This window comes from Lissotriton vulgaris, chromosome 11, assembly GCF_964263255.1.
Source record: "Lissotriton vulgaris chromosome 11, aLisVul1.2, whole genome shotgun sequence".
Taxonomy (NCBI): Eukaryota; Metazoa; Chordata; class Amphibia; order Caudata; family Salamandridae; genus Lissotriton; species Lissotriton vulgaris.
In genome coordinates, this window is record NC_141699.1 from 1,077,816,880 (window position 1) to 1,077,842,471 (window position 25,592).

The window sequence follows — 25,592 nt, forward strand, 5'->3', positions numbered from 1 at the left end:
TCTCTCAAGATTTCATTATGTAGGAGAGATTTCATTATCATGGCATATTTGCGTAAGCGCCAGATCTAAGAGATAACTAGCTCATAGTATTCTCCTATTAGACACATATGACCACCTTTTGTTCTACACATAGCGTCTTATTCTTACATTAAGGGGTCAGTTGCTGAAGTATTACCTTATATTCTAACAGATAGTGTCCTATTATTCCTTTGATGTTTGATCCTTGGACCACTGATGGGTAGTTCCGGAATATGGATGATGATCAGTGGGTCCTTTTATATGGTCCTATAGCTCTGGTGATGTAAACAGAACAGACACTGTGGTATAAAATGCACATTTAACTATTTTATTCGATTAGATTAACTCACTAGAAGTATCTATCTACACATAAAGGGATATTAACCATAAGAAGGGAAATTACCTTCGAGAATCTAGACTGTGAGCTTCATATTTTGATCCAGTTATTGTTGTTGTCAGGTAGGACACTTTATTCTAAATGGCTGAAACAAACCCAAAAATAGGGGACTATAGTAGGTGGTACAAAACAAAATTAACTGGCCTGAGAAAGATATTTTAGTGGTCGTTAATCCTAGCTATATGTTTAGGTGAGCATATACCTACCTCTCGTTATTCTAAGGATGTTCTCAAAAAAAGGGGTTCTTAAATGGAGGTTTTTTAACTGTCCTTGACGGAGCTTGTTATTTTCAAAAAGTCGCGGAACTCCGAAGCCTGCAACGATATAAGAAAGCTTCCTGTAGTGATGGCATATTGGGGATTAGTGATTAGTGATTAGTGTAGCATGGTAAATGCCATTAACGGTACCTCTCTATCGAGGAAGGTTTAAAGTAACCGTTAGTTGGTGGCGTCCGCCATCATAAACAGGTCAATAGAGCATACCTTGAGTATTTATACACCACTTGATGACGGGATTCTTGATTGAAGCGGTGAATTCGGTTTTCTTAAAACGGCGAAAAGTGATAAAACTAAATAAAGGTATAAACATACATGGTATCAGCCTAATGGCCTCTTTTTTCTTTTCTCACTATTAATGAGGGGGACCGTGGAATGGGGGGGGGGGGAAACGAAGGTTTTAGGAGACGGGAGGACAGTGGAAAAGGGTTGGAAAAATTTGATGGGCAGACATAAACTCCCGTCTGAGCTTGGTGATTCTTACCTTAATTGAACGATAAAGTAAACGGACAGCAAGATGGTGCTGCTCCAGAAGGACGTGGATCGTAAAGTCTGGTCCTTCAGCCGGGAAAGTTACGCTACTTCTAGAGGGCTTATATTTAAAGTTCCGAAATTGGCGCGAAGTGTGTAAGAGGGTGATAACCAAAGAAGAGGGACTAGGAACATGTCGCCTTTCGATAAATTAACCCGTTTCAATATGGCGTACCAAACAAGGATGGTCAAAACGAATGAACTCAAGGATGTTCAGTACCCGCATTTCTAATGATTATACGATAGCAGTAAAAGCTGAAGTCCTACATAATTGAATGATGCATATAAGTACTCCATAATGGGGGAAACGATGGATCATTTAAAGTATGTGGATGCCTATCAAGAAAGAAACCATTCCAAGATGGCGCTCCATTTAGTCATCCTTAAATGTCACAGTGACCGGATATTTACTAGAGGTCCGAGATATTGTTAACGCTATACTCGGCAATTGGCGGACATGGCGACCAAGATATTAAAATTAAAATTGTTGCACTTATGATGTGACAACCAGTCGTGTTCATTTTCCAACGGGTGGATAATGATAAAAATAGCTATATTAAATATTGTTTTAACCTAGATATACAGATGACATTACCTTGTTACATAACTGTTGTGAGTGTATCAGCTATTATAAGTCAATAATGCATGGAGTATAATCAAGAGATAAATAATTAAATATAATCCAAATATAATAGATTGACATATCAAAACCTGCCATTAAATAAAGACATAAAAAACCAAATAGCCATATGAAGGAGTATGAAGAATCATACCTTCAAGTAAATACAAAAATAGAATTGTATACACGGGGTAATCATCACTACAGAGTGGATCAATTGTAAACATTATTTAAGTACATAAAAGGAAGACAATAAGGTGGGAGAATACTAAGAACCCTAAGCACTTTTCGAAATATTACTGATAGCTAAATCAGATAATAGCGTTCTCCCATGGTATCTCAGCGTTTAAACCTCGTTTGAACGTGCCCATGGCAAAAATCCAATAGACTTCCCTTTTACGTCTGATTTTGTCGCCTCCTTTGCTGTCAGGGAGTCTAATCTTTTCTAGAATGCACCACTTAAAATCATCGGGTCCATGTTGTTTCTCTGCAAAATGTTTAACAAGCGGTGCCATAGTTTTGTTTGTACGTATGGCCGATCGATGTTCAGTGAGTCTGGTTTGTATGGGTCTAGAGGTTTCACCCACATAGCCCAGAAGGCAGGGTCACCTGATGAAGTAAATGCAATTCGATGTTCTGCAGTTCCACATGTCTTTGGCGCTAAAAGGGCAACCATTATGTTCAAAGGATTCTCCTGCAATAATACTATTGCAGGATTTGCAGGATGAGCATTTGACCGTGCCTCTAACCGGAAAATTATTTGTAAGAGATCTTTGGACGAATTCTGAACCAGCTTTGTTCTTGGTAAACCGGGAGTGCACAACTAAATCCTTAAGATTTTTATTTCTGCGATGGGCGAACATAGGCTTGTCTAGTTTACAGTTAGTGGGGTTCGAATTTAAAATGTGCCAATTAGAGTTTACAATGTGTCGCACCTTATTGTCAAGAGTTGAATGTTTCGTGATGCACACTAACTGTGTGTTTGCAGTGGGGAGTTTAGGTCTAAGAAGATGGTCTCTATCATAAAATCTAGCTCTCTTGTAAGAGTCCCTGATTAGCCTGTGAGGGTAGCCTCTATTAACCCCTTTACTGCTAAGGCAATATTTTGCTTCTCATCTAATTTCCATTGAAATCAATGAAAAGTGCATGACGAGTTACCCTTGTCATTAGCAGCCAAGAGGTTAAGAAACTTTTGTCGCATGCTGCTAGCTTGAATGTCAAAATCGGCTAAAGTTGAACAGTTCCTTCTAACCCGAAGGAACTGGGAGAATGGTATACTTTCCCTCTGGCATCGTGGGTGGAAACTTTTAAAATGGAGAAGAGTATTCCTGGCGGTTGGTTTTACGAAAAGATCCACAATAAGTTTATTATTTCGATGTTTTATGATTATGTCCAAAAATTCAATTTGATTATTATTAAAATGTGCTGTGAATTTAAGATTATCATCAGCCAGATTGATCCATTCTAGGAATTCCTTCAGAGTTTCTTCCCCATTGGTCCAGATAAAAAAGATGTCATCAATATATCTGGACCAATGGGAAATGGACTCATAAAAGGGGGCAACTTCATTATGGATAACTCTAGATTCGAAAGCTGCCATATAGATGTTGGCGATCGATGGGGCAACAGAGGCTCCCATACTGACGCCTCTAATCTGGCGATATAGGGCATTACCAAATTCCATAATATTCTCGTTGAGAACAATATGTAGGATATTTAGGATAAAGGCTTTTGGACACTCAACGTTAAATGTATCTATGAACCAACTTGTTGCTTGGATAGCTTCCTTTTGAGGTATATTGCTATATAATGACTCGACGTCCAGAAGTTGCAACTCGAAAGTTGCAACTTCTGGGCCTAGTTGATCTAATGATGGAGTGAAAGTCGACCCACCCTATAGACCTATTGTGTCAACTATAGGTACTAACACAGAGCCCCTGTCTAAATATATCGATTCAGTACTACGACCTCACAAACCGAGGATTACCTCATACATTAAAGACACAAGTGCCATGATTTCTAAAGTTGAATATCTGCCTTTCGATCCTAATAAAGATCTGTTGGTAACTATGGACGTCGAGTCATTATATAGCAATATACCTCAAAAGGAAGCTATCCAAGCAACAAGTTGGTTCATAGATACATTTAACGTTGAGTGTCCAAAAGCCTTTATCCTAAATATCCTACATATTGTTCTCAACGAGAATATTATGGAATTTGGTAATGCCCTATATCGCCAGATTAGAGGCGTCAGTATGGGAGCCTCTGTTGCCCCATCGATCGCCAACATCTATATGGCAGCTTTCGAATCTAGAGTTATCCATAATGAAGTTGCCCCCTTTTATGAGTCCATTTCCCATTGGTCCAGATATATTGATGACATCTTTTTTATCTGGACCAATGGGGAAGAAACTCTGAAGGAATTCCTAGAATGGATCAATCTGGCTGATGATAATCTTAAATTCACAGCACATTTTAATAATAATCAAATTGAATTTTTGGACATAATCATAAAACATCGAAATAATAAACTTATTGTGGATCTTTTCGTAAAACCAACCGCCAGGAATACTCTTCTCCATTTTAAAAGTTTCCACCCACGATGCCAGAGGGAAAGTATACCATTCTCCCAGTTCCTTCGGGTTAGAAGGAACTGTTCAACTTTAGCCGATTTTGACATTCAAGCTAGCAGCATGCGACAAAAGTTTCTTAATAGAGGCTACCCTCACAGGCTAATCAGGGACTCTTACAAGAGAGCTAGATTTTATGATAGAGACCATCTTCTTAGACCTAAACTCCCCACTGCAAACACACAGTTAGTGTGCATCACGAAACATTCAACTCTTGACAATAAGGTGCGACACATTGTAAACTCTAATTGGCACATTTTAAATTCGAACCCCACTAACTGTAAACTAGACAAGCCTATGTTCGCCCATCGCAGAAATAAAAATCTTAAGGATTTAGTTGTGCACTCCCGGTTTACCAAGAACAAAGCTGGTTCAGAATTCGTCCAAAGATCTCTTACAAATAATTTTCCGGTTAGAGGCACGGTCAAATGCTCATCCTGCAATAGTATTATTGCAGGAGAATCCTTTGAACATAATGGTTGCCCTTTTAGCGCCAAAGACATGTGGAACTGCAGAACATCGAATTGCATTTACTTCATCAGGTGTCCCTGCCTTCTGGGCTATGTGGGTGAAACCTCTAGACCCATACAAAGCAGACTCACTGAACATCGATCGGCCATACGTACAAACAAAACTATGGCACCGCTTGTTAAACATTTTGCAGAGAAACAACATGGACCCGATGATTTTAAGTGGTGCATTCTAGAAAAGATTAGACTCCCTGACAGCAAAGGAGGCGACAAAATCAGACGTAAAAGGGAAGTCTATTGGATTTTTGCCATGGGCACGTTCAAACGAGGTTTAAACGCTGAGATACCATGGGAGAACGCTATTATCTGATTTAGCTATCAGTAATATTTCGAAAAGTGCTTAGGGTTCTTAGTATTCTCCCACCTTATTGTCTTCCTCTTATGTACTTAAATAATGTTTACAATTGATCCACTCTGTAGTGATGATTACCCCGTGTATACAATTCTATTTTTGTATTTACTTGAAGGTATGATTCTTCATACTCCTTCATATGGCTATTTGGTTTTTTATGTCTTTATTTAATGGCAGGTTTTGATATGTCAATCTATTATATTTGGATTATATTTAATTATTTATCTCTTGATTATACTCCATGCATTATTGACTTATAATAGCTGATACACTCACAACAGTTATGTAACAAGGTAATGTCATCTGTATATCTAGGTTAAAACAATATTTAATATAGCTATTTTTATCATTATCCACCCGTCGGAAAATGAACACGACTGGTTGTCACATCATAAGTGCAACAATTTTAATTTTAATATCTTGGTCGCCATGTCCGCCAATTGCCGAGTATAGCGTTAACAATATCTCGGACCTCTAGTAAATATCCGGTCACTGTGACATTTAAGGATGACTAAATGGAGCGCCATCTTGGAATGGTTTCTTTCTTGATAGGCATCCACATACTTTAAATGATCCATCGTTTCCCCCATTATGGAGTACTTATATGCATCATTCAATTATGTAGGACTTCAGCTTTTACTGCTATCGTATAATCATTAGAAATGCGGGTACTGAACATCCTTGAGTTAATTCGTTTTGACCATCCTTGTTTGGTACGCCATATTGAAACGGGTTAATTTATCGAAAGGCGACATGTTCCTAGTCCCTCTTCTTTGGTTATCACCCTCTTACACACTTCGCGCCAATTTCGGAACTTTAAATATAAGCCCTCTAGAAGTAGCGTAACTTTCCCGGCTGAAGGACCAGACTTTACGATCCACGTCCTTCTGGAGCAGCACCATCTTGCTGTCCGTTTACTTTATCGTTCAATTAAGGTAAGAATCACCAAGCTCAGACGGGAGTTTATGTCTGCCCATCAAATTTTTCCAACCCTTTTCCACTGTCCCCCTCATTAATAGTGAGAAAAGAAAAAAGAGGCCATTAGGCTGATACCATGTATGTTTATACCTTTATTTAGTTTTATCACTTTTCGCCGTTTTAAGAAAACCGAATTCACCGCTTCAATCAAGAATCCCGTCATCAAGTGGTGTATAAATACTCAAGGTATGCTCTATTGACCTGTTTATGATGGCGGACGCCACCAACTAACGGTTACTTTAAACCTTCCTCGATAGAGAGGTACCGTTAATGGCATTTACCATGCTACACTAATCACTAATCACTAATCCCCAATATGCCATCACTACAGGAAGCTTTCTTATATCGTTGCAGGCTTCTGAGTTCCGCGACTTTTTGAAAATAACAAGCTCCGTCAAGGACAGTTAAAAAACCTCCATTTAAGAACCCCTTTTTTTGAGAACATCCTTAGAATAACGAGAGGTAGGTATATGCTCGCCTAAACATACAGCTAGGATTAACGACCACTAAAATATCTTTCTCAGGCCAGTTAATTTTGTTTTGTACCACCTACTATAGTCCCCTATTTTTGGGTTTGTTTCAGCCATTTAGAATAAAGTGTCCTACCTGACAACAACAATAACTGGATCAAAATATGAAGCTCACAGTCTAGATTCTCGAAGGTAATTTCCCTTCTTATGGTTAATATCCCTTTATGTGTAGATAGATACTTCTAGTGAGTTAATCTAATCGAATAAAATAGTTAAATGTGCATTTTATACCACAGTGTCTGTTCTGTTTACATCACCAGAGCTATAGGACCATATAAAAGGACCCACTGATCATCATCCATATTCCGGAACTACCCATCAGTGGTCCAAGGATCAAACATCAAAGGAATAATAGGACACTATCTGTTAGAATATAAGGTAATACTTCAGCAACTGACCCCTTAATGTAAGAATAAGACGCTATGTGTAGAACAAAAGGTGGTCATATGTGTCTAATAGGAGAATACTATGAGCTAGTTATCTCTTAGATCTGGCGCTTACGCAAATATGCCATGATAATGAAATCTCTCCTACATAATGAAATCTTGAGAGAGGTCCCTTTAAAGTTAACAGAATATATCCACAGGAAGCATTTTTGACCAAACACCTCATCTTATGTTATTCTGGGCATCAGGTGTTCAAATCCTTCCCCTGTTCCCGGTGTGCGCTTTAGGGTCCTATCATCAGTCAGACAGTAGCAGCGACTAAGTAGCTCCAACTATATATATTCATGAAGTCTCCTGCAGTGTAAATGTATATGGTTTAGGAACAGCTTGTTAGCTAAGATAAGTACTGTACAATGTATCTCTATGAATTTTTGTCGATCAACTGACACAAGACGACCAAAATTGTATAAGGTTTAATCTAGTAAGTGTGAGTTGACACAAGGTCCCAATGTATGATATGCACTCATTTTTGTACAAAGGTAGCTGATAAAAAAATCCTTTTTAAATGTGTTAACATAAATATGTGAATTTGTGAAAAGTACGTATGACAAATATATTCTTTCTGTTTTTATAAATTGCCTCTCCAGATTACCAACAGAAACTCCTGAAGAAGGCGGTTTTTCTGCCGAAACGCGCGTCGAGTTACCTTATGATTATATGTTTTTATTGTCATCTATATTCATGAATGTATTGCTTTTGTCACTATATGTATGATTTTGAGAATTTATAGTGGAATATGATATGTGTGTTTTGGTTTTAATGAACTGTTTTTTTAGCCCTATCATATAGTTTGCCTGTCTATATGATTTTTAATTAATACATATTAAATTTATATACTGTATACAATTTTAGTCTTTGTTTATTTTTCACACTTGCTAGTTTAAACTAATTTGGTCGTCTAAAATATGCAGATGTCCTAGGTTTTGTACACACATAGGTATTTACCCTGCCCTAGGAATCCTTATCGGTACCCAGGGGGTCCTTGTTTTTCTCATATATAAGGCATTGATGTACCAGAGGGTGGCATGGGTGAAACAGAGGAGGCAGGGGTGAAACAGAGGGTGCTGGGAACCTGTGATGATGAACCAGACGTAGAAACAACATAATCGTGACCGTTGCGAGCCGACATGTAAGTTCGCAATTGCGAACTGTTACAAAACCCTCGCGAACTGGCAGAAATCCTTGCGAACTGGCAGAAATCCTTGCAAACACCAACAAAAAAAATCCGCAAATTCCCAGTTCAGTTGCTAGTTGCAACAATTGAATGACCCTGCTCTGACCCTCACCGCAGGCTCATAGAATAGCTACAAGTAGGCCACAAAGGTCCTGGAAAAAAAAATTGCACTGCAACAGAAAGCAAATTACAGATAAGGAAGCAGGTGCCAGACTGGAATTTTAAAACAGTGACACATTAATAAATCAACCCCAAATTAATTCATGTCAGTTGAAGCAGGCAGGTATGCTTGCTTTTTCACCCCATAATCTACAGTGATGATGAACCAGAGGGTGGCATAAGGCATTGATGTACCAGAGGGTGGCATGGGTGAAACAGAGGATGGCAGGGGTGAAACAGAGGGTGCTGGGAACCTGTGATGATGAACCAGACGTAGAAACAACATAATCGTGACCGTTGCGAGCCGACATGTAAGTTCGCAATTGCGAACTGTTACAAAACCCTCGCGAACTGTCAGAAATCCTTGCGAACGGGCAGAAATCCTTGCGAACACAAAAAAATCTGCAAATTCGCGAGAATTCGCAGATTTTGCGGATTGCGAGTTCGCAAATTCGCAAAATTCGCGAACGCCAGATTCGCAAAATTCGCCCATGCTACATAAAAAATTGCTACAAAGCCGTTTTACTGCTAACTTTTCCATGTTTGCCCAATATGTATTTAAGTATAATTCCATTTGTAGTGCCTGGATCTTGCCAAATGGCAGTGGGCGCTTTGCAGAGAACTTTCTGAAGAGAAACAGACCAATAAGCAGAAGAGGCAAGCATCGTGAGCCAGATGAGGTGCAAGGGATGAGTCTGTAGGGCTCTCTGAGATGCCAGGAGAGAGGGAAAGAGTTGGAAAGAGAAGTATGGACTCAGAATATTCCCAATCCTGGGAGTTCAGCACAAGCATGACTGACTTAGGTTTTAGCTTGTGTGGCACGTGGGAGGCCAGTGTTCTGGTAGAATGGTAGCCATGTGCAAATGTATTTGTGACCACTCATCTAAATTGGCAGGTACTGTCCCGTACTGGGTACCGGCACTTCTTTAATTTGAAGTGGAGAGTACCTCCACGCCTCAGCATTACTGCAATACATTTAATGGGAGAGTACCGGCACTTCTCAGGAGCATACAGGTACTGTGGGTAGAAAGTACACGCTTTTCTATGTTTCGATTTAAAGTGCTGTATTGTGACGGTACAGAGTTTGTTGCGGAAACAGGGCGTTGTATGTTATATACACACATCTGACGATGATTCCTGCTTGCAGTAGAGACCAATGTTGGGTGATGAAAATGGGGTAATCAAACCTTTTCCATCTGAAGAGAAGTCTTGCACACTACTTTAAAAGAAAACAAAATTAAGTGCATTTACTCACCAAAGGGAACGGTGACCTGGGAGTAGAGCTTGGGGTGGTTATGGGGGGTGACAAAGTGCGGGGGAAATTTGCATGTATTGTAAAAATGCCAGATATGCTGGTTTATTTATTTCATTATTTATTTATTTATAAAGCACAGCATTCATCCGAGAGGATATCATGGCGCTAGGATAACGCGATCCATAGTGAGGTTGAGGGAGTGTTAGATGCCACTGTGTCTGGAACTAAACCCTAGGGGACTGGTGGGTTTTCAGTTTTATTCTAAATGACATGTAGTCATCAGTAAGACGCAATTCTAGCGGTAGTTTGTTCCATTGAATTGCTGCCAGGTGGGAGAAAGCGCGGCCCCCTGATCTGGCTTTCTTGATGCGTTTGGTCTTGACCCGCGTCTGATTGCATGACCTTAGATTCCGTGTAGGGGCATAGAATTGGAGTTTACATTGTAGGATTCTAGGCCCGCGATGGTGTAGGGTTTTGTGTGCATGGCTCAGGAGCATGAATCTGGCTCTTTGACGCACAGGTAGCCCAGGGAGCACTCTCATGCATTCTGATGCCAAGCTATACCTGCTTGTGTTGCACACCAATTTGGCAGCCGCATTCTGGATCACCTGCAGATGGGAGAATAGTTAATCCTCCATGCCTACAAACAGCGCATTTCCGTAGTCCAGTTTGCTTATAAGTAGGGCCTGTGTGATGGTTTCCCTACATTCTAGAGGGATCCACTGACTGGAAAAGCCTTTTTAGGAGTTTTAATGTGGTAAAGCTTCTCCCGCACAGTACACAGACGTGATTCTGCATGGTTAGCGTGTTGTCGATAAGAATGCCCAGGTTTCTAGCAACCTTCTTGGGTGCGGGTGCAGATCCCAATGATTGGGGCCACCAAGTTGCATCCCAGATTAGGTGGGCTCCCCCAAAGAGAACAATCTCTGATTTATCCGCATTCAACTTCAGGCAGTGCTCTGTCATCGAGACCGCCATTTCTGAGAGGCAGGTATTCAGTTTGATCCTGATGTCTTCATGCCTTTCTCCCAGGAATATCAATTGTGTGTCATCCGCATAGATAGGAGCAGATACTAAATCCCTATTTCTCGCTGATTTTAGCCAAAGAAGATACGTAGGTGTTAAAGAGCGTGGGACGCAGGGAGGCTCGTTGCTGGATGCCATATCTGATGGCTTTTGGGCTCAAGGAAAAAAGGCCCATTTGTACTCTGTTACTCAGAAAGGTGCTGAACCACTGAAGGTCTTTAGAATGTATACCCTTTTCCTGTGTCCCGCCTGGATTACGGCAACGTCCTTTATCTTGGAGCCGACCTGACAACCATAAAAAAACTCCAAGTAGTCCAGAATGCGGCATCCCGGCGCCTCTGCAATGTTCCCAGGAGAACATCTGCCTCTCCCGCACTTTGTGACCTTCACTGGCTCAAAATCCCGAGCCGAATTAAATTCAAAGCCCTCTGTCACGTCTTCAAAATTAAACAAGGCATAGCCCCCAAATATCTTCAGGGCCTCATCCAGGCCTATAAGCCAAGCCGAACTCTTCGATCATCAGGGAATGGCGATTTCTCAGTTCCCAGATTCAGGCTAGCAAAGATGGGAGGCCGTTCTTTTGCCCATTTGGGTCCTAAATTTTGGAATGCCCTTCCTGTAACCCTGAAGACAGAAACCAATCTTTTTCGTTTCCGAAAGGGACTTAAAGCTTGGCTTTTTCAGCAGTGATTTGTGGTTCCCTTTCAGTAAAGTTAGCATGCAGGTTTTTCTTCTTTAGTCTGACCCTGAGCGCCGGGAAACCCACTGTGGGTAGCTGTGCGCTTTATAAGTTTAAATAAATAAATAAATAAATATAGGATGCTCAGCAATAATCCATGTTAGACCGTGTCCAAAGCCGCCGACAAGTCCAACTGGATCAGGGCGGCGACTCTCCCCTCATCGATTAAGGATGTAATACTGTCTAGGACTGCCAGGAGGGTGGCTTTGGTACTGTTGGTGTATCTGAAGCCAGTTTGAGATGGATCCAGGATTTCGTTGGTTTCGAGATAGTTAGATAGATGTTTGTTGACCAACTTCTCCATAACTTTGGATAGAAATGGGGGCTGAGCGAATTTGTGGAATTTGGGTAATTTTGCGTTCCGCGGAGAACATGGAATTGCCAAAAATTCCGCGATCCACCGCTTTGTGGAATTTTTTGCTTTTTTGCGCTTTCAAACTGTGTGTTTGTGAGATATTCCCCCCCGAGCACGCAAACAACGTTCGCGAACAGGAAAAAAGCATCGCGAACGGGCAGAACAAGCAATTCCGCGTGCTCTGGAGATTTTTTACAGTTTCGCGGAGCTGTGCATAGCGTGACTATGCAAATTACACCCACCCCTACTAATAATGTGAAATGTTCATTCAAGCCTTGATTTTTGCCATGCTTGGAATAGAAAGACAAACCGCAAGTCCCAGAATGCAAAGCATCGCCATTTTAAATCCAGAAGTGTCGGAAAGTGTCACACCTTCAACTGAGTCTTCTTTACATCAGGGTTTCCATATGAAACAAAAAGTTGCCTTTAAATGAATCGGACGACTCTGTAAAACGTTAAAAAGTCCAAGTTGATATGCTTTTTCCAACTTTTTTCTTTCAGGTTAATTAGTGAAGTGGTGGAGATAATAATTTTCAAGCAAATATGTTTCATTTAAATTTTGTTTTTACAGCTGGTGCTCTTTGCTGGGAAGCTCAACACCATCGCCGCCATTGTGACCATCTTCTTCCTGCTCGTGTACGCGGCCGTGGACATCGCGTGCCTGGCCCTGGAGTGGGCTTCGGCCCCCAACTTCAGGTACCGTACCAAGGAACCCTGCTTGATGTTTGGCCCTAATGGCTGAAGAATGGTTTGTTCCACACAAGTGCAGCTGGGGTCCCGCTCGTTTTAGAATGGTTCATCCCACGGTGGCACTGAAGATGCCCTACTTGTTTCTAAATGGTTTATCCCAGGGGTTGTACCATCTTCAGGACACTTTATCCAATGAGGGCACAGCTACTTTTTTGGGAATGGAACATACCAAATGTTCATATCAGGGGTTTTGTAACAGGCTGAGGTCAGTGGTTTATCCCACACGAACATGGCTGGTATGTACAGTTTCCGAGTGGATTATCCCATGTGCACACCACTGTGCTCCTAATAATATAAGATCAGATTATCCAAAGGATGCAGAGCTTGTGGACAACCAGTTTCAGAATGGTGTATTCCAAGGCTTTATACACTATAGATAGGGCAACTAGAATTATGCGTTTGTGTGGGTCAGCAATTTTTGCATTATTATAGCCTTATAGCCCGCCGTAGCGGGCTATACCGGCTATTAAAGGCCCGCTGAGTCGTTAACGGCCCGAGCCGAAGGCTATAAGGCTATTAGAACATTCTGCCACTAGAGGGCAGAATGTTCTAACAAATTACACAAAGGGTTCTCAAAGCTCATTCCTCATTTGCCACATAATACATCATCTGCTGCATAATCTAACTAGTGAGAAGTGAGCAGTGTTAGCAGGCACATCGATGTGCCTGCTGTCACTGCAGTCCGGAAAAAATGGACCACCTGTGCCAGGGCACAAAACAGAGCCCGATAGAGACCCGTTTGAGGCCTCCTTAAAAAAACTGCGGGTGCTCTGCACCGGTGAGACCAGGCCCACTTAAAGCCCTGTTGCTTGTGACTGTTGCGGGGAGCCTGTACGGCTGCAGTGGGTGTTGCAGTGGCTGGTGGAGGCCTAGTAGTGCTGCTAGTTGCAGTCACTTCCGCTGCAGCAAATTTAGCAGGGCAGCTGAATCTGGACGCGAAATGATCGAGTTTGGGGTTTGTGGACCTATAATTCTGGGCCCAGAGTCGCATAATTGCAGCTTGGACTTCTTGCTCTAGGTGAAATGCCACAACTCATGTTGAGGGCCACTGTATCTACTTGCTTGGCATAGGAGGGACGCACTCCTGAAAAAGCGCTCCTGATGAAGATTCTTGCCTATCCTGTAAGGAACCTGTAGGTACATGCCAGAGACTGGTGGCCTTTTCAGGTAGAATCAGGGCAGTCTCAAATCATAGGCAAATCACAAAAGAATCATGATGTTAAGGACTATGCCCTATCTTAGTTTGTGCAAGGGGCTAACTGAGGCAGATTCAGCATCTCTCCTGAGGAAACTCTACTTGAAACCCATCTAGGAGGCCATTTGAGTCTACAAAAAGTTATACTAATGGTAAAACTGGCTTGAAATCTGCTCCAGTGGAATGATTTTCAGATATTTGTCTATTTGGGTGCTTCATTCCCCCAAGCAGCAAGACCTTTTTTAAGCTGATTCTTGCAATCTGGAGCCCCCTTGTAGCCATTTGTGATTACTTCGCAAGGCAAATATACTAATCATATGGTGAATAAGAGGAGTGGGCTGCCCAAAGATTGTATGATCCCTTACAGGAGTATAAATATATCAGATGACCAATCCAAATATGAGAATATATTTGTATAATTTGGTGCAGCCTTGTAGAATTTAAATTGAAATGTTCTACGCTGTCTGATTTGAGTATCCTAAAAAGGAAGTGAACCCTCCCCCACCAAGCAAGGTGGCATGCTTCACCATTGGACGGCTCCTTCATCGGACGCCATATCTGATGGTATGCTTGGGCTCCTGTGGGGAAACAGCGGTTTCAACGTGGTTAAAACCACGCGGGTAGGTTACAACGTGGACGTTACATCGTCCGCGTTGTTACCACGCATGGAATTACATCGCAAGTCGTTTCGACGACTTGTGCTAGGTGGCGTGCAACACCAGGGAATGTGTTGGATTTTAATTCCAACACATTCCCTGCTGTTGCGCTAACTGGAGTAGGAATAGTAATTTATACTATTCTTAAGTCCAGTACCCCATCTAGTGCAAGGCGTAGAAACGACTTGCGATGTAATGCCATGCATGGTAACAACGCGGACGATGTAACTTCTGCGTTGTGACCTACCGCGTGGTATTTGCTCATAGTGTAAAGAGACATATTCGCTCCTGGGTGATGGGAGCTCTTAAGTGGAAGTCTTCTGAGATAGAACCGGGATTCGAAAACTGGACCAATGGGATGGAGAACCATTATTCATCCTCACTGTCCCAATATGTTATGATTTTAACATTGGTATACCCCCGCAATAAAATAACTATGGGTCTCCTATAGTCAATTTTACATTCTGTATTTTTGGAGCCCGATACAAAATTTTGGTCACTTGTGTTATATAGATGGTATTAATGACAACATTCTAGCACTAGTGAGAAAGAACAGGAGTGGGACCCATAAACCACGTTGGGATTGGGTATAGAATGTACATAAGAAACAGTATCCCAACCGGTATCAGTTTAAGACAGTTTAACCATGTATGCAAACAGCATTACATAAGTACGAAACAAGGAGACTCGACTGATTTATATAAGACTTGTAATTCACCAATTCTTAAAAGCAGTTGCACATGGAAATACAGTTAAAGCGGCACTGTACGGAGAGAATCATGTGACAACAACCCGGAGGCACTTGATGAACAGTGATATATACAAGTAATGAAAAGTGACGACGCAAGTGATGAAAGTGAACAGCGTGAACGGCGCAAGGTGAATGAGTGACAATTGAGATCAATCACAATCATAATTTTCCATATTTTTGAGCCAAACGATGAAATACGCCAAATAATTGTGCTGTGATGTCGACGTGGTTTCGATCCTCGTTATTCGGGATCGTCTTCAGGATGGGGTTGTCGTATTTCCTGGGTGCTAGAGAGGCACCGCCTAGTATGCCAGGTGCCTGTGGAGCCGGCCGGGATGGCAAGTACTCCAGGGGTAGCTAATTGGTGAAGAGAGACGCGTGGCTCATGGGTCCGAGCTCATCGTCAATTAAAGCTCATCTTGATAGATGCTGGGATGGGCATCTATGGTGGGAGAATACAGCGCCTGTATAACTCAAAGGCTGCTGTCATGGGGTGATTCAAGGGACGAAGACGCGACTCGCTGGCGCAGTGGAGCACTTCGACGAACATTCTAGCACTGGCATACTCTGACATTTCTGACCTATGTAGGGTTTGGAGCAGACTTGACACAATGCTGGACCAGGCGCAATGGAGCTAATTTTTGACATGTGAGGGCATCCATAGCACATTTGGAAACAATTGGGGTCAACTCCTGGGGGCGATAGGTTTCATTGGCTTTCCAAACAATGAAAGGACTGGATTATTTATTGAGTGTCCTTTCAGAGCCTATGTTTCTTTTTTTTAGCAGTCATGTGACAAATATGCTTTAAACCGCATTATTTGACACCGATTATTTTCTTTATATTTTCGGAGCTAGAAAGAGTTCCACTACAGGAGGTCTGGTTCACTCGCTTTGCGCGTTCGCTATAATTCAGGATACGCATTGGGCGCTATCACTTTCAAAGATCATGTCAGCTCCATTATATATGTGGTATCTAAAATATCATTAGTCTAAGCTGTGTTGTTATAGTAATCATGCAATAATCATGAAGTGATCATCAGATGTGTCAATAATTGTGATGTCCTCAAGGTAAAGGTTATGTGACATCAGTTCCTGGGAAGCGTCAAGGTCATAGGTCTTATGATGTCACGTCCTGGAATGTCATTAGGGTCACAGTGTGTGTGTGTGTGTGATGCCACATCCACTACACCTGTCTTTTTGGTGAAACAACGTCCATGGCTCATTCCAGATTGGCTGGAATAAGTCATATGAAAGGAGATATTTATCGAGCAAAAGTTGTCCCGGTTCCAGGTTTCAAACACACCTCCAGGACCAGGGTGTTCAGAATCACCTGGGCCACAGCTCTTATCATGAAGAGGCATTACCTAGGAGATGGAAGAAGGAAAAACTTAAAGACACTTCCTCACCTGCCAACATTTGGAGTGCTTAAGAAAGGGGTTTATGGCACTATGAAGCGTCATGAAAATACCAGGGCTATTATTTCCACTCATACCTCTTGCTTCTTCCTGGTCGCCTCTAGGGGTGAGCGGAATTTGCGTAATCGCGTTATGCAAATCTCCGTGAAACGGTAAAAAATCTACGCGAACACGCGGAATTGCCTGTTCGCAAAGCTTTTCTCCTGTTTGCAATTGCTGTTTGTGTGCTCGGGGGAAAATATCTCGCGAACACGCATTTTTAGGACGCGAACAAGCAAAAAATTTCGCGACGTCGCAGAACACAGAATTTTGGGCAATTTCACGTTCTCCGCGGAACGTGAAATTACCCAAATTCCGCGAGCGGAACGGAATTTACCGCCCAGGCCTAGTCGCCTCGAACCACGTGTGCCCACAGAGCCCCCAAGCCCTGCAGGTAGCCGCAGAGGCAGTCTGCAGAGTAGATTCCTGAAAGAATGACCTTCAACAATGTCCTTCTCGTGTTTGCCAGTAACAGGAGTGAGTGCCAGGATGCCAATGGCAAGAAATTTATTAAACTTTCCTCGAGGCAAAGTGCCAGTTTTTTGTGAGCACAGCTTACATTAGACTGTAATTAAATAGATTGGGACTATGAGGGAGAGGGAGGGGGAGGGATTGGAAGTGGGTAGACATTAGAGAGACAGAGAGAGAGAGAGAGAGAGAGACAGAGAGAGAGAGAGAGAGAGAGAGAGAGAGAGAGAGAGGAAGGGAGGCATTCCCAGTAAGGGCCTTCTCCACGGCCTGCCCCCACAGAACATCACTAATGCAGACAGATGAAGTTATCGCCAGATGTGTCGGAGACGCTGCCGCTCACTGTTAGGAGTAGATGGATGTCCCGGCGCTTTCCAGAGAGCCCCTGATACTGGTGATCAGCTTCATTCTAAGTATTCTCATTCCAGGCAGATCATGTGACTCAGGCAGTAGATGCTACCGTGATTTGCCCAGGATCAATGGATTGGTGTGAATTAGAGAAGCTGTGACTAGAGCTCAGATATTCTGAGACTATATTGATGATATATCAATTATATTGCGATTCCTCCACTGGACAAAACCACATCTCCTCCACTAGACCAGAGTCTTCCATAAGACCACGCCTCCTCGACTGGAATACAAGTCCGCATTGGATTAGCCCACACCATCTCCACTAGACCACACCGTGCCTACTCCACTGTTCATCCTCTGGGAGACTGCATCTCTTCCGCTAAACGGTGCCTCCTTCACTAGATGACACCACACCTTCTGCAACAGACTACACCACTTCCACTAAACCATACCGCCTCTAGAGTAGAACATACCACAAACGTGGTACAAACATTACATCACCTCAATAAGACCATACTAGCTCCATTAGACCACACCTCCTCCATTAGACCACACCTCCTCCATTTGACCACACCTCCTACTTTAGACCATATCTTCTCTTCTAAGCTGCACCTCCTCCGCTAGACTAGACCAAACGTCCTCCATCAGACAACCCCACCTGGGCAAACCCACACCTCCTTTGCTAGGCAGGACCACACCTTCCCCATTAGACCTCACTTTATCCACTAGCCCACACCTCCTTCACTAGACTAGGTCACACCTTCTCCACTAGACCACACTTCATGCACTAAAAAAACACCTCCACTACACCAAACTCTTCTATAAGTGCACGCCTCCTCCTCCAGAACAACCTCCAGGACCTGATTGGATAATACCTCTTCTGCTAAACCACACCCCCTTCACTAAACCACACATCCCCCACTAGACAACCTCTCCACCGCTAGAATGCACCGCACTAGACGAGACCACACTTCCCCCATCAGACCACACCATCGCCACTAACTGAACCCCCCATAGACTAGTCCACTCTAGAATACATCTCGGGACAAAACTGCACCTCTTCCCCTAGACGTACCCCCTATACTAGACCACCCCTCCTAGACTAGACTTCACCTTTATTTTTATTTTATTTATTTTATATGCTTATAAAGCGCCAGAATAGACCCCCGAAGGGGTATCTCCGCGCTGTAGCTGCAAAGGAAGTGGAGTATAATAGTGTGTCCAGTGGAGGAAAAGAGACAGTTAGTTACTGGGGAACAGGTAGGTTTTTAAGTTTTTCCGAAAAATCAGGTGGCTGGTGAGGGACCTTAGTTCCGGAGGCAATGAGTTCCAGAGTGTTGGTCCGGCATAAGCCAGCGCACGGCCACCTTGCCTGGTCTTCTTAACTCTGGGTACCTTCAGTAACTGTTGGTTACTGGAGCGCAAGGAGCGCCCAGGGGTGTAGGGCTGGAAAATGTCGGTCAGAAATTTAGGGCCCTCCCCTATCAAGCTCTTGTGGATAGTACATAGAGTTTTAAACTGGACTCGTTTCTTTACTGGGAGCCAGTGAAGTTTGGTCAGTAGGGGACATGAGGGGGTCCTTGGTGGAGCGTTCAGGACAATCCTTGCTGCTGTATTTTGGATTACCTGCAATTTCTTGAGTTGTTCCTCGTTTGCTCCAAGGAGCAAACCGTTGCAGTAATCCACCCTACTGATGACAAGAGCCTGTACCAGCGTTTTCCTATAGTGGTCCGGTAGGTAGGGGAAGACTCGTCTTAGCATCCCTATAGCTCGAAAGCAGGTACCGGCTACTTGATTAACATGATCTTTAAATGTAAGTTGCTGATCAAGTAACACTCCCAGGTTTCTAACCATGCTCTTGGGGATGGGGACGGGTCCTAGTTCTTGGGGCCACCAGTCAGATGACCAGTGTGCCGCCGCTTGGCCGAACAGCATGACCTCGGTTTTCCCAACGTTACACTGCAGACAGTTAGATGACATCCATTCTGCAATGGCTCTCATGCCATCTGCAAAAGATCTTTTTATTGCAGGTGTAAGGTTTTTGAAGGGAAAAAGGAGTTGGGTGTCGTCAGCGTACGACACGGGGGTGAACCCGAAAGATCTTGCTAAGTTGGCGAGGGGGGCCACATATATGTTTAAAAGTGTGGGGCTTAGACAAGAGCCCTGTGGCACTCCCTTGTTGAGCTCCCTGTGAATAGATTTATGGGAGCCCAGCCTAACTTCTTGAAAACGACCAGACAGAAAACTCTCCAACCACGCCAGAGCCTCTCCTTCTATGCCTACCTTCTTTAGGCGATGGAGAAGCACCATGTGAGACACCGTATCGAAAGCGGCGGAAAGATCCAGCAGCACCAGAATCATAGAGCTACCATCATCCAGTGCCATCTTGATGTTATTGGTCACTGTTTGAAGGGCTGATTCTGTGCTGTGGTTCGGCCTGAACCCAGATTGTGAATAGTCCAGGCCTTCCGTCGTTTCAAGATGTTGAGAGAGATAGGTGTTCACGTGCTTCTCCGTGATCTTGCCTAAGTACGGTAGGAGAGAGATAGGACGCAGGTTGGAGAGGTCTGTCCAAGGAGATGATGCCTTTTTACTTATCGGGTTCACCACTGCCTTTTTCCAGTCTGCTGGGACCTGGCCTGTCCTAAGGGAAATGTTATTCACTTCGAGTACGTGGGGACCCAGAAGCGAAATCATGGGGCCAACCATTTTGGCAGGAATGAGGTCATTGGGGACCCTGTTTTTATGTGACTGCAGAGGGTGAGGAGCTCTGTGTTATCAATCGGGGGAAAGGATATCAGAGGAGGTTTATTGTATATGGCAGGAGTCTGGGGTGGGCATATGTTGGTTTTATTTGTGCTGTTATTGGCTGCTACTATTCTTTCATGGATAGTGTTTATTTTATCTTCAAAGAATAGAGAGACTTTATCGCATAAATCCTGCGAAAAGTCATCGGAGCTTTCACATGCAGTTGGTTTTATGAAGTTCTGCAGAATATTAAAAAGCTCCTTAGAGCAGTTGCCCGCTTCTGCTATCTGTTGTGTTAAATGTTGTTTTCTGGCCAACTTTATATTTTTATAATACTCTGATTGGGCATCTAGGAAAGCTGCTCGGCTATTCTCAGTTTTCCTTTTCCTCCAAGCCTTCTCAGCTCGTCTGCATTTTTGTTTCCCTGCTCTCAATTCCTTGGTATACCAGCTTTCTTGTTTCGACGCTGGATACTGCTTATGTCGTTTTAAAGGAGCTATGATATCAATGGCTTGCTTGATAGATTCATTGAGCTTAGCTAAGGCCATGTCTGCTGTATCTGTTTCCTGAATATTGGGATCTGTCCGTACTTCCTGGACTTTATTAGCAGTTACTTTGTGCCATTGTCGTCTCCAGGTGGGGGAAGAAAGTACATTCTTAGCGGGTCTTGCGGGAGTTAATAATACGAATTCCAACAAAGAGTGATCTGTCCATGATATATCTTTGGTCGGTGAGCAGATCACTTTGGCACAGTTGGAAAAAAGTAGATCAAGCATGTGTCCTCCTATGTGGGTGGGTCCATGATTTTGTAGTTCTAAGCCCAAATTAGAAAGATCTGTGATTAGAGCCGTGGATTCGGACAAAGTTGGCCGATCTACGTGTATGTTAAAATCACCCAGGAGAAGAAAATCTTCTTCCTTCTTCTGAAATTACACATAATTATGCAAGAAAAGTCATTCTGTATTTAGCGCGGTTTCTGAATGCAAAACTGTCCGCTCGTTTCCAAAATGGGCGTAAAAATGCATTTTGCGTTAAGAAATAATGCTGAATGCAACAGAACACGAATAGCAAGTGCAAGAAGCTGCTCACTAAATGTGCTCTTGGGGTAAGATTTTCCACCAATGTCCACCTTCAGCGTTTAGAAAATATTGTGTTTTTGCAAAATGTCCTCGCCATGCAGCCTACCCTGGCTCCAACACCCGCTCTAAGTAGGAGGTAAATAGTAACAGAATTCGCAGGATCATCGTGCAGAAAAGGACCCCGCATTCTAGGGCCAACGTGGTTGTTCCCCATTCTGGAAACCGAAAAACATAATTGCATGGTGCAGCCGTGCAACACTTGCATGGATTTCCATCCATAGCAACCCTGCAACTCATAATAAGGCCGTGGGTGTTCTATTTTTGGGAGCCTGTACACAGGGCTTAATTTGAGCCGGTGGTTTCCGGTGCTCGGCACTGGCACTTAATTGCCAGAACCTGCACTTCTGACAGCTGCCACATGGTGGCGGTGTTTGTGCAATTTAAAGATGAACAGAAAAACTGTTGTTTGTTTATTCAATATACATTTAAAACAACTAATACCTGATACCCAAGCTATTCTTAAAGCTTTGGCAGCCTCGAACAGTCTAAATTGGCACACCTGTAGCAGTGTGATGGTTAGTAGTTGTGTAAGTACAGAGGCAATGAGTGGTGCAAACTTTGGTGGCCTCCTGACGAGGGCCCCAGCACTTATGTTTTTTACAAATTAAGCACTGCCTGTACATGTTTTTCAGGGCAGCTATGATGCACCTCAATTACAGCCCATGCACATCCAACAGCTAGAGGTTTTGGAGCTCTTACAGACCCTCTGGGAAATTCTAAACTAGGAGCAGAATCCATCAAGTACATTTCTTCAGCTGTTTTATTCCTAGAGTGGATTATTCCTCTGAAATTGGATGATTTGCAGTTCCTTCCAAACTCCCAGTTTAGTTCTTTTTCAGGTATGTCCAGTGTAGGTTTAAGTGCTGAATCCATGACAGATTTTCAGGATAACACCTCACTATGCAAGCGAGTTACATTTAGATTCATTGCATTTCGATCCTTACCTGGACAGTCTCGAAATATGTTCATGGATATGGCCAGCCTGGACCTATGTTGGACACCATAGTAAAAGAAGATGACCTCTTTATATCAAGAAGAGCCTTTTTAGTCCTCCAACTTCACGAGTAGATAAGCAACTAACTGGCCACAAAGGGACTTGAACCCCCAACCTTCTTTTCCAAAGCAAGGCATTGTGACTATTAAGTCACTAGGCCTTCTTGATGTCAAGGCCGAACTGGAAATTAAAAAGCTGCGCTGGCAAAAGTGTTCAAACCAGTCCTCTCCCTTCCTTACTATAGCTCTCTTTCTCCATCCATTCCTTCGGTCTGTCTCCTTTTCCTGTCTCTCTCCCCTATCTCTGATCTCTTTCTCTCTCCCTCCCTCTCTGTTTGTATCTCTTTTGAAGCCCCCCCCTTTTATTTGCTCCAGTTAACCAGAGTTACTTGCTGAAAGCGACAGAGGCACCAGCAGCAGCCCTAGGGTCCCAATCCGGCCTCCAAAGGCACCAGCCCTCCGGGGAAATGCCCAGTGGATTACAAGGCCAGTCCTGCTTGATCCTCTAAAATCTCAGAGTACCTTGGGGATCTTTTTTGTAATATAAGGTGTATGTGACCTACATTATGTGTTATATCAGTTTCCAAACAAACTGGCCTTGAAGTGTGCAATGAACCTTATGTACTATTTCAGAGGTGCAAAATGAAAGCTTACACGAAAAAAAAATCAAAAGCAATCCCAGACATAGTGGTCTGCTGACCCCAGCAGGCCACCATCCCTGGGAGTGCCAGCCATTCCTAATGGTGTCACAAATTGCGACAGCCTCATTAATATTCATGAGGCATGCAATTTGCGACCCAATTGGGAATCGTAAACAGGGTCTCTCAGACACTGTTGTACATAGCATTTTGCAACTCGCAATTTCTCACAATTTGCAACTCGCAAAATGCTATGGTCTTACATCTGGCCCTACATGTCATGTGGACCACCTCAGAGACATGAATGTAAGGAATAAAACGTACATTGACAACTTCTGTGTACAAGTGAGTTCCAGTCCAGCCAGGTGCTTAGCTGAAACGCCTATCTGGCCTTCTACGGTTGCTCCTGTTTAGGAATTAAACTTAGTGAAAGCTGGGTCCGTTTTCAGGAGCTTCCATTCAGAGATGGGGTAAGGCTGACCCATAGTTTCAGAGCCAGGACACCCAAGAATCTTTCGCCATACTTTTCGGACGGATGGGCCAGCCGAGTGCACACTTCTGAGTGGAGCAGAGTGAGGTACCAGATTCGATGGTCACCAGGCAACCGCTAGAACCAAGAAGCAGAGATGATCTGAGAAGCACCAGTCACATAATTGTGTTGGTCAAGGGCTCAGCCTAGGATAAGATCCCAGATCTCAAGATTCCGGGGCCAGCAGTCGAGCCATGAAATCAACCGAAGACCAGCTGGCATCATGGGTGCCATGGTGTCCTTCTGGAAATCCAACCAACCAATCAGTATCCATACAGTTCCAATGACAGCCTGAACCCGTATCCCTTCACCCCTATAATCACACTGCTGTGTATGAGTTAGAAGGGGAGGGGTGGGACAAGAAGCTTCCTGCTGTGAAAGAAACAACTGCCTCATCGTCTGCAAAATATGGGGGTGCCCAGAAGCGTCTTCACTCCGAAACATCCTGAGTTGGGTTGGTCACTTCTACTCAGGGCACAAGTCCTAAAAAGAGAAGTGGGGGGACGCTGTCACCAGAAGTGACGTCACGACAGGAAGTGACGTCACGGACGGTGCGCTCCGATCTCGTCCCAGTGGCCTGAGAGTGAAGTCCAGCGTCCCCCTGGTAAAATAAGTGGGGGGACGCAGTCCACCATGCTTGGAGCCATTTGGTCACCAAGCTCATTTGCACACTGCCCTCTCTGCACTTCAGCTGAGACACTGCTGCTGCTAAGGGGGGGGGGGGGGGGATGTCTGGGGGTCGGTAGTTCCCTCAGCTGAAACATCATGGGCGCTCAGGACCGAGGACCCAGGGCCGTACATAAGTTGGTACCTATGTCTAAAGAGCAGCTTCAGTGCGCTTTGTCCGGCTGCCTCGGAGTGACAGCGAGTCCCGTGAGGAATCGAAACAAGTAGGTCTTGTGACGCATAAGGGTAAACTCGCGAGCAGAAATGCCTTGCTTCCGAGGAAACGAAACCGGGAGATGGCCCAGGGGAGTGTATTGAGGAAAAGGAGGAGGAGGAGGTATTAAGGATGTGAGGAACGACTGACTTTAACCTTCCTCCCTTGCTGCTGTGTAAAGTGTCTTAAGGAAGGGCGATATTTGGGTTGTAAACTGAGAGGACTTTAGGCTGGAAAGGCATGTTGCAGGTGGGCGGGACTGCCGTTTGTAATGGTGGACGCAGTTTTGATTTAGCAGGGTGGACGGCGTCCACCCTGAAAAACCCTCGGAAATAAGTGGGGGGATGCCGTCCACCCGCGTGGTACCCCGACTCGTGCCCTGCTTCTACTGCCCATCCCAAAAGGAGGCTTCTTTCCTCTGGGTTCCGGGGGATGAACCTACAGACCACGGTCCACACAAACCATGAGGTTTACGACTGGTGCTGACACTCTAACCAAAAGGGACACCCCTAAAGATGAGATGAGGGGGGTAGAGAGGTGGGTGAGGCTTCTTAGCAGTGCCTCCACTATCAACAGGCATATGCCCCTAGCCCTCAGAAGGCCATGGGATTTCACTGCAGCACAGGAAAAGGGGGCAGGGTTTTATGCAGCACATTGACCCAGAGCCACTCCTAAAAACTTTTGAGGCTGCCGCTGATATCGTGCTGAGGTTGCAAAACCCTTATTGGACATCAACTGCGCCAAGACTCCACACATTGGCTGGAAATTCACTCTTTGCAAAGGTTCGCAGCTCACCTATTGTTGCACTGTGTGATTTCAGGTCTCGATTCGATTCAAAATCTTTATTCGGATTGCAAGAAAAATCCATAAAAGCACAGTTTAAAATACAATTTAACATATTTGCGATTACAGTAGATGTAATAAATATTATAAAGTGCATATCAGTACAATTACAGAGTAACACATTTCCATTGTATAAAGTGCAAAGGAGGTCAATAATCATGAGGAGTGAAAATAAATCAAG

At 43.7% G+C, this 25,592-nt stretch overlaps 1 protein-coding gene across 1 annotated transcript in view; it reads left to right on the forward strand.

The window, feature by feature from the left end:
- Positions 1 to 25,592, forward strand: part of LOC147684154 (solute carrier family 12 member 9-like) — a 582,177-nt gene that overhangs the window by 461,016 nt on the left and 95,569 nt on the right. The window contains exon 9 of the mRNA XM_086944548.1: positions 12,586 to 12,710. Within this exon, the coding sequence (XP_086800674.1) occupies positions 12,586 to 12,710 (125 nt within the window). The remainder of the gene's footprint in view (positions 1 to 12,585; positions 12,711 to 25,592) is intronic.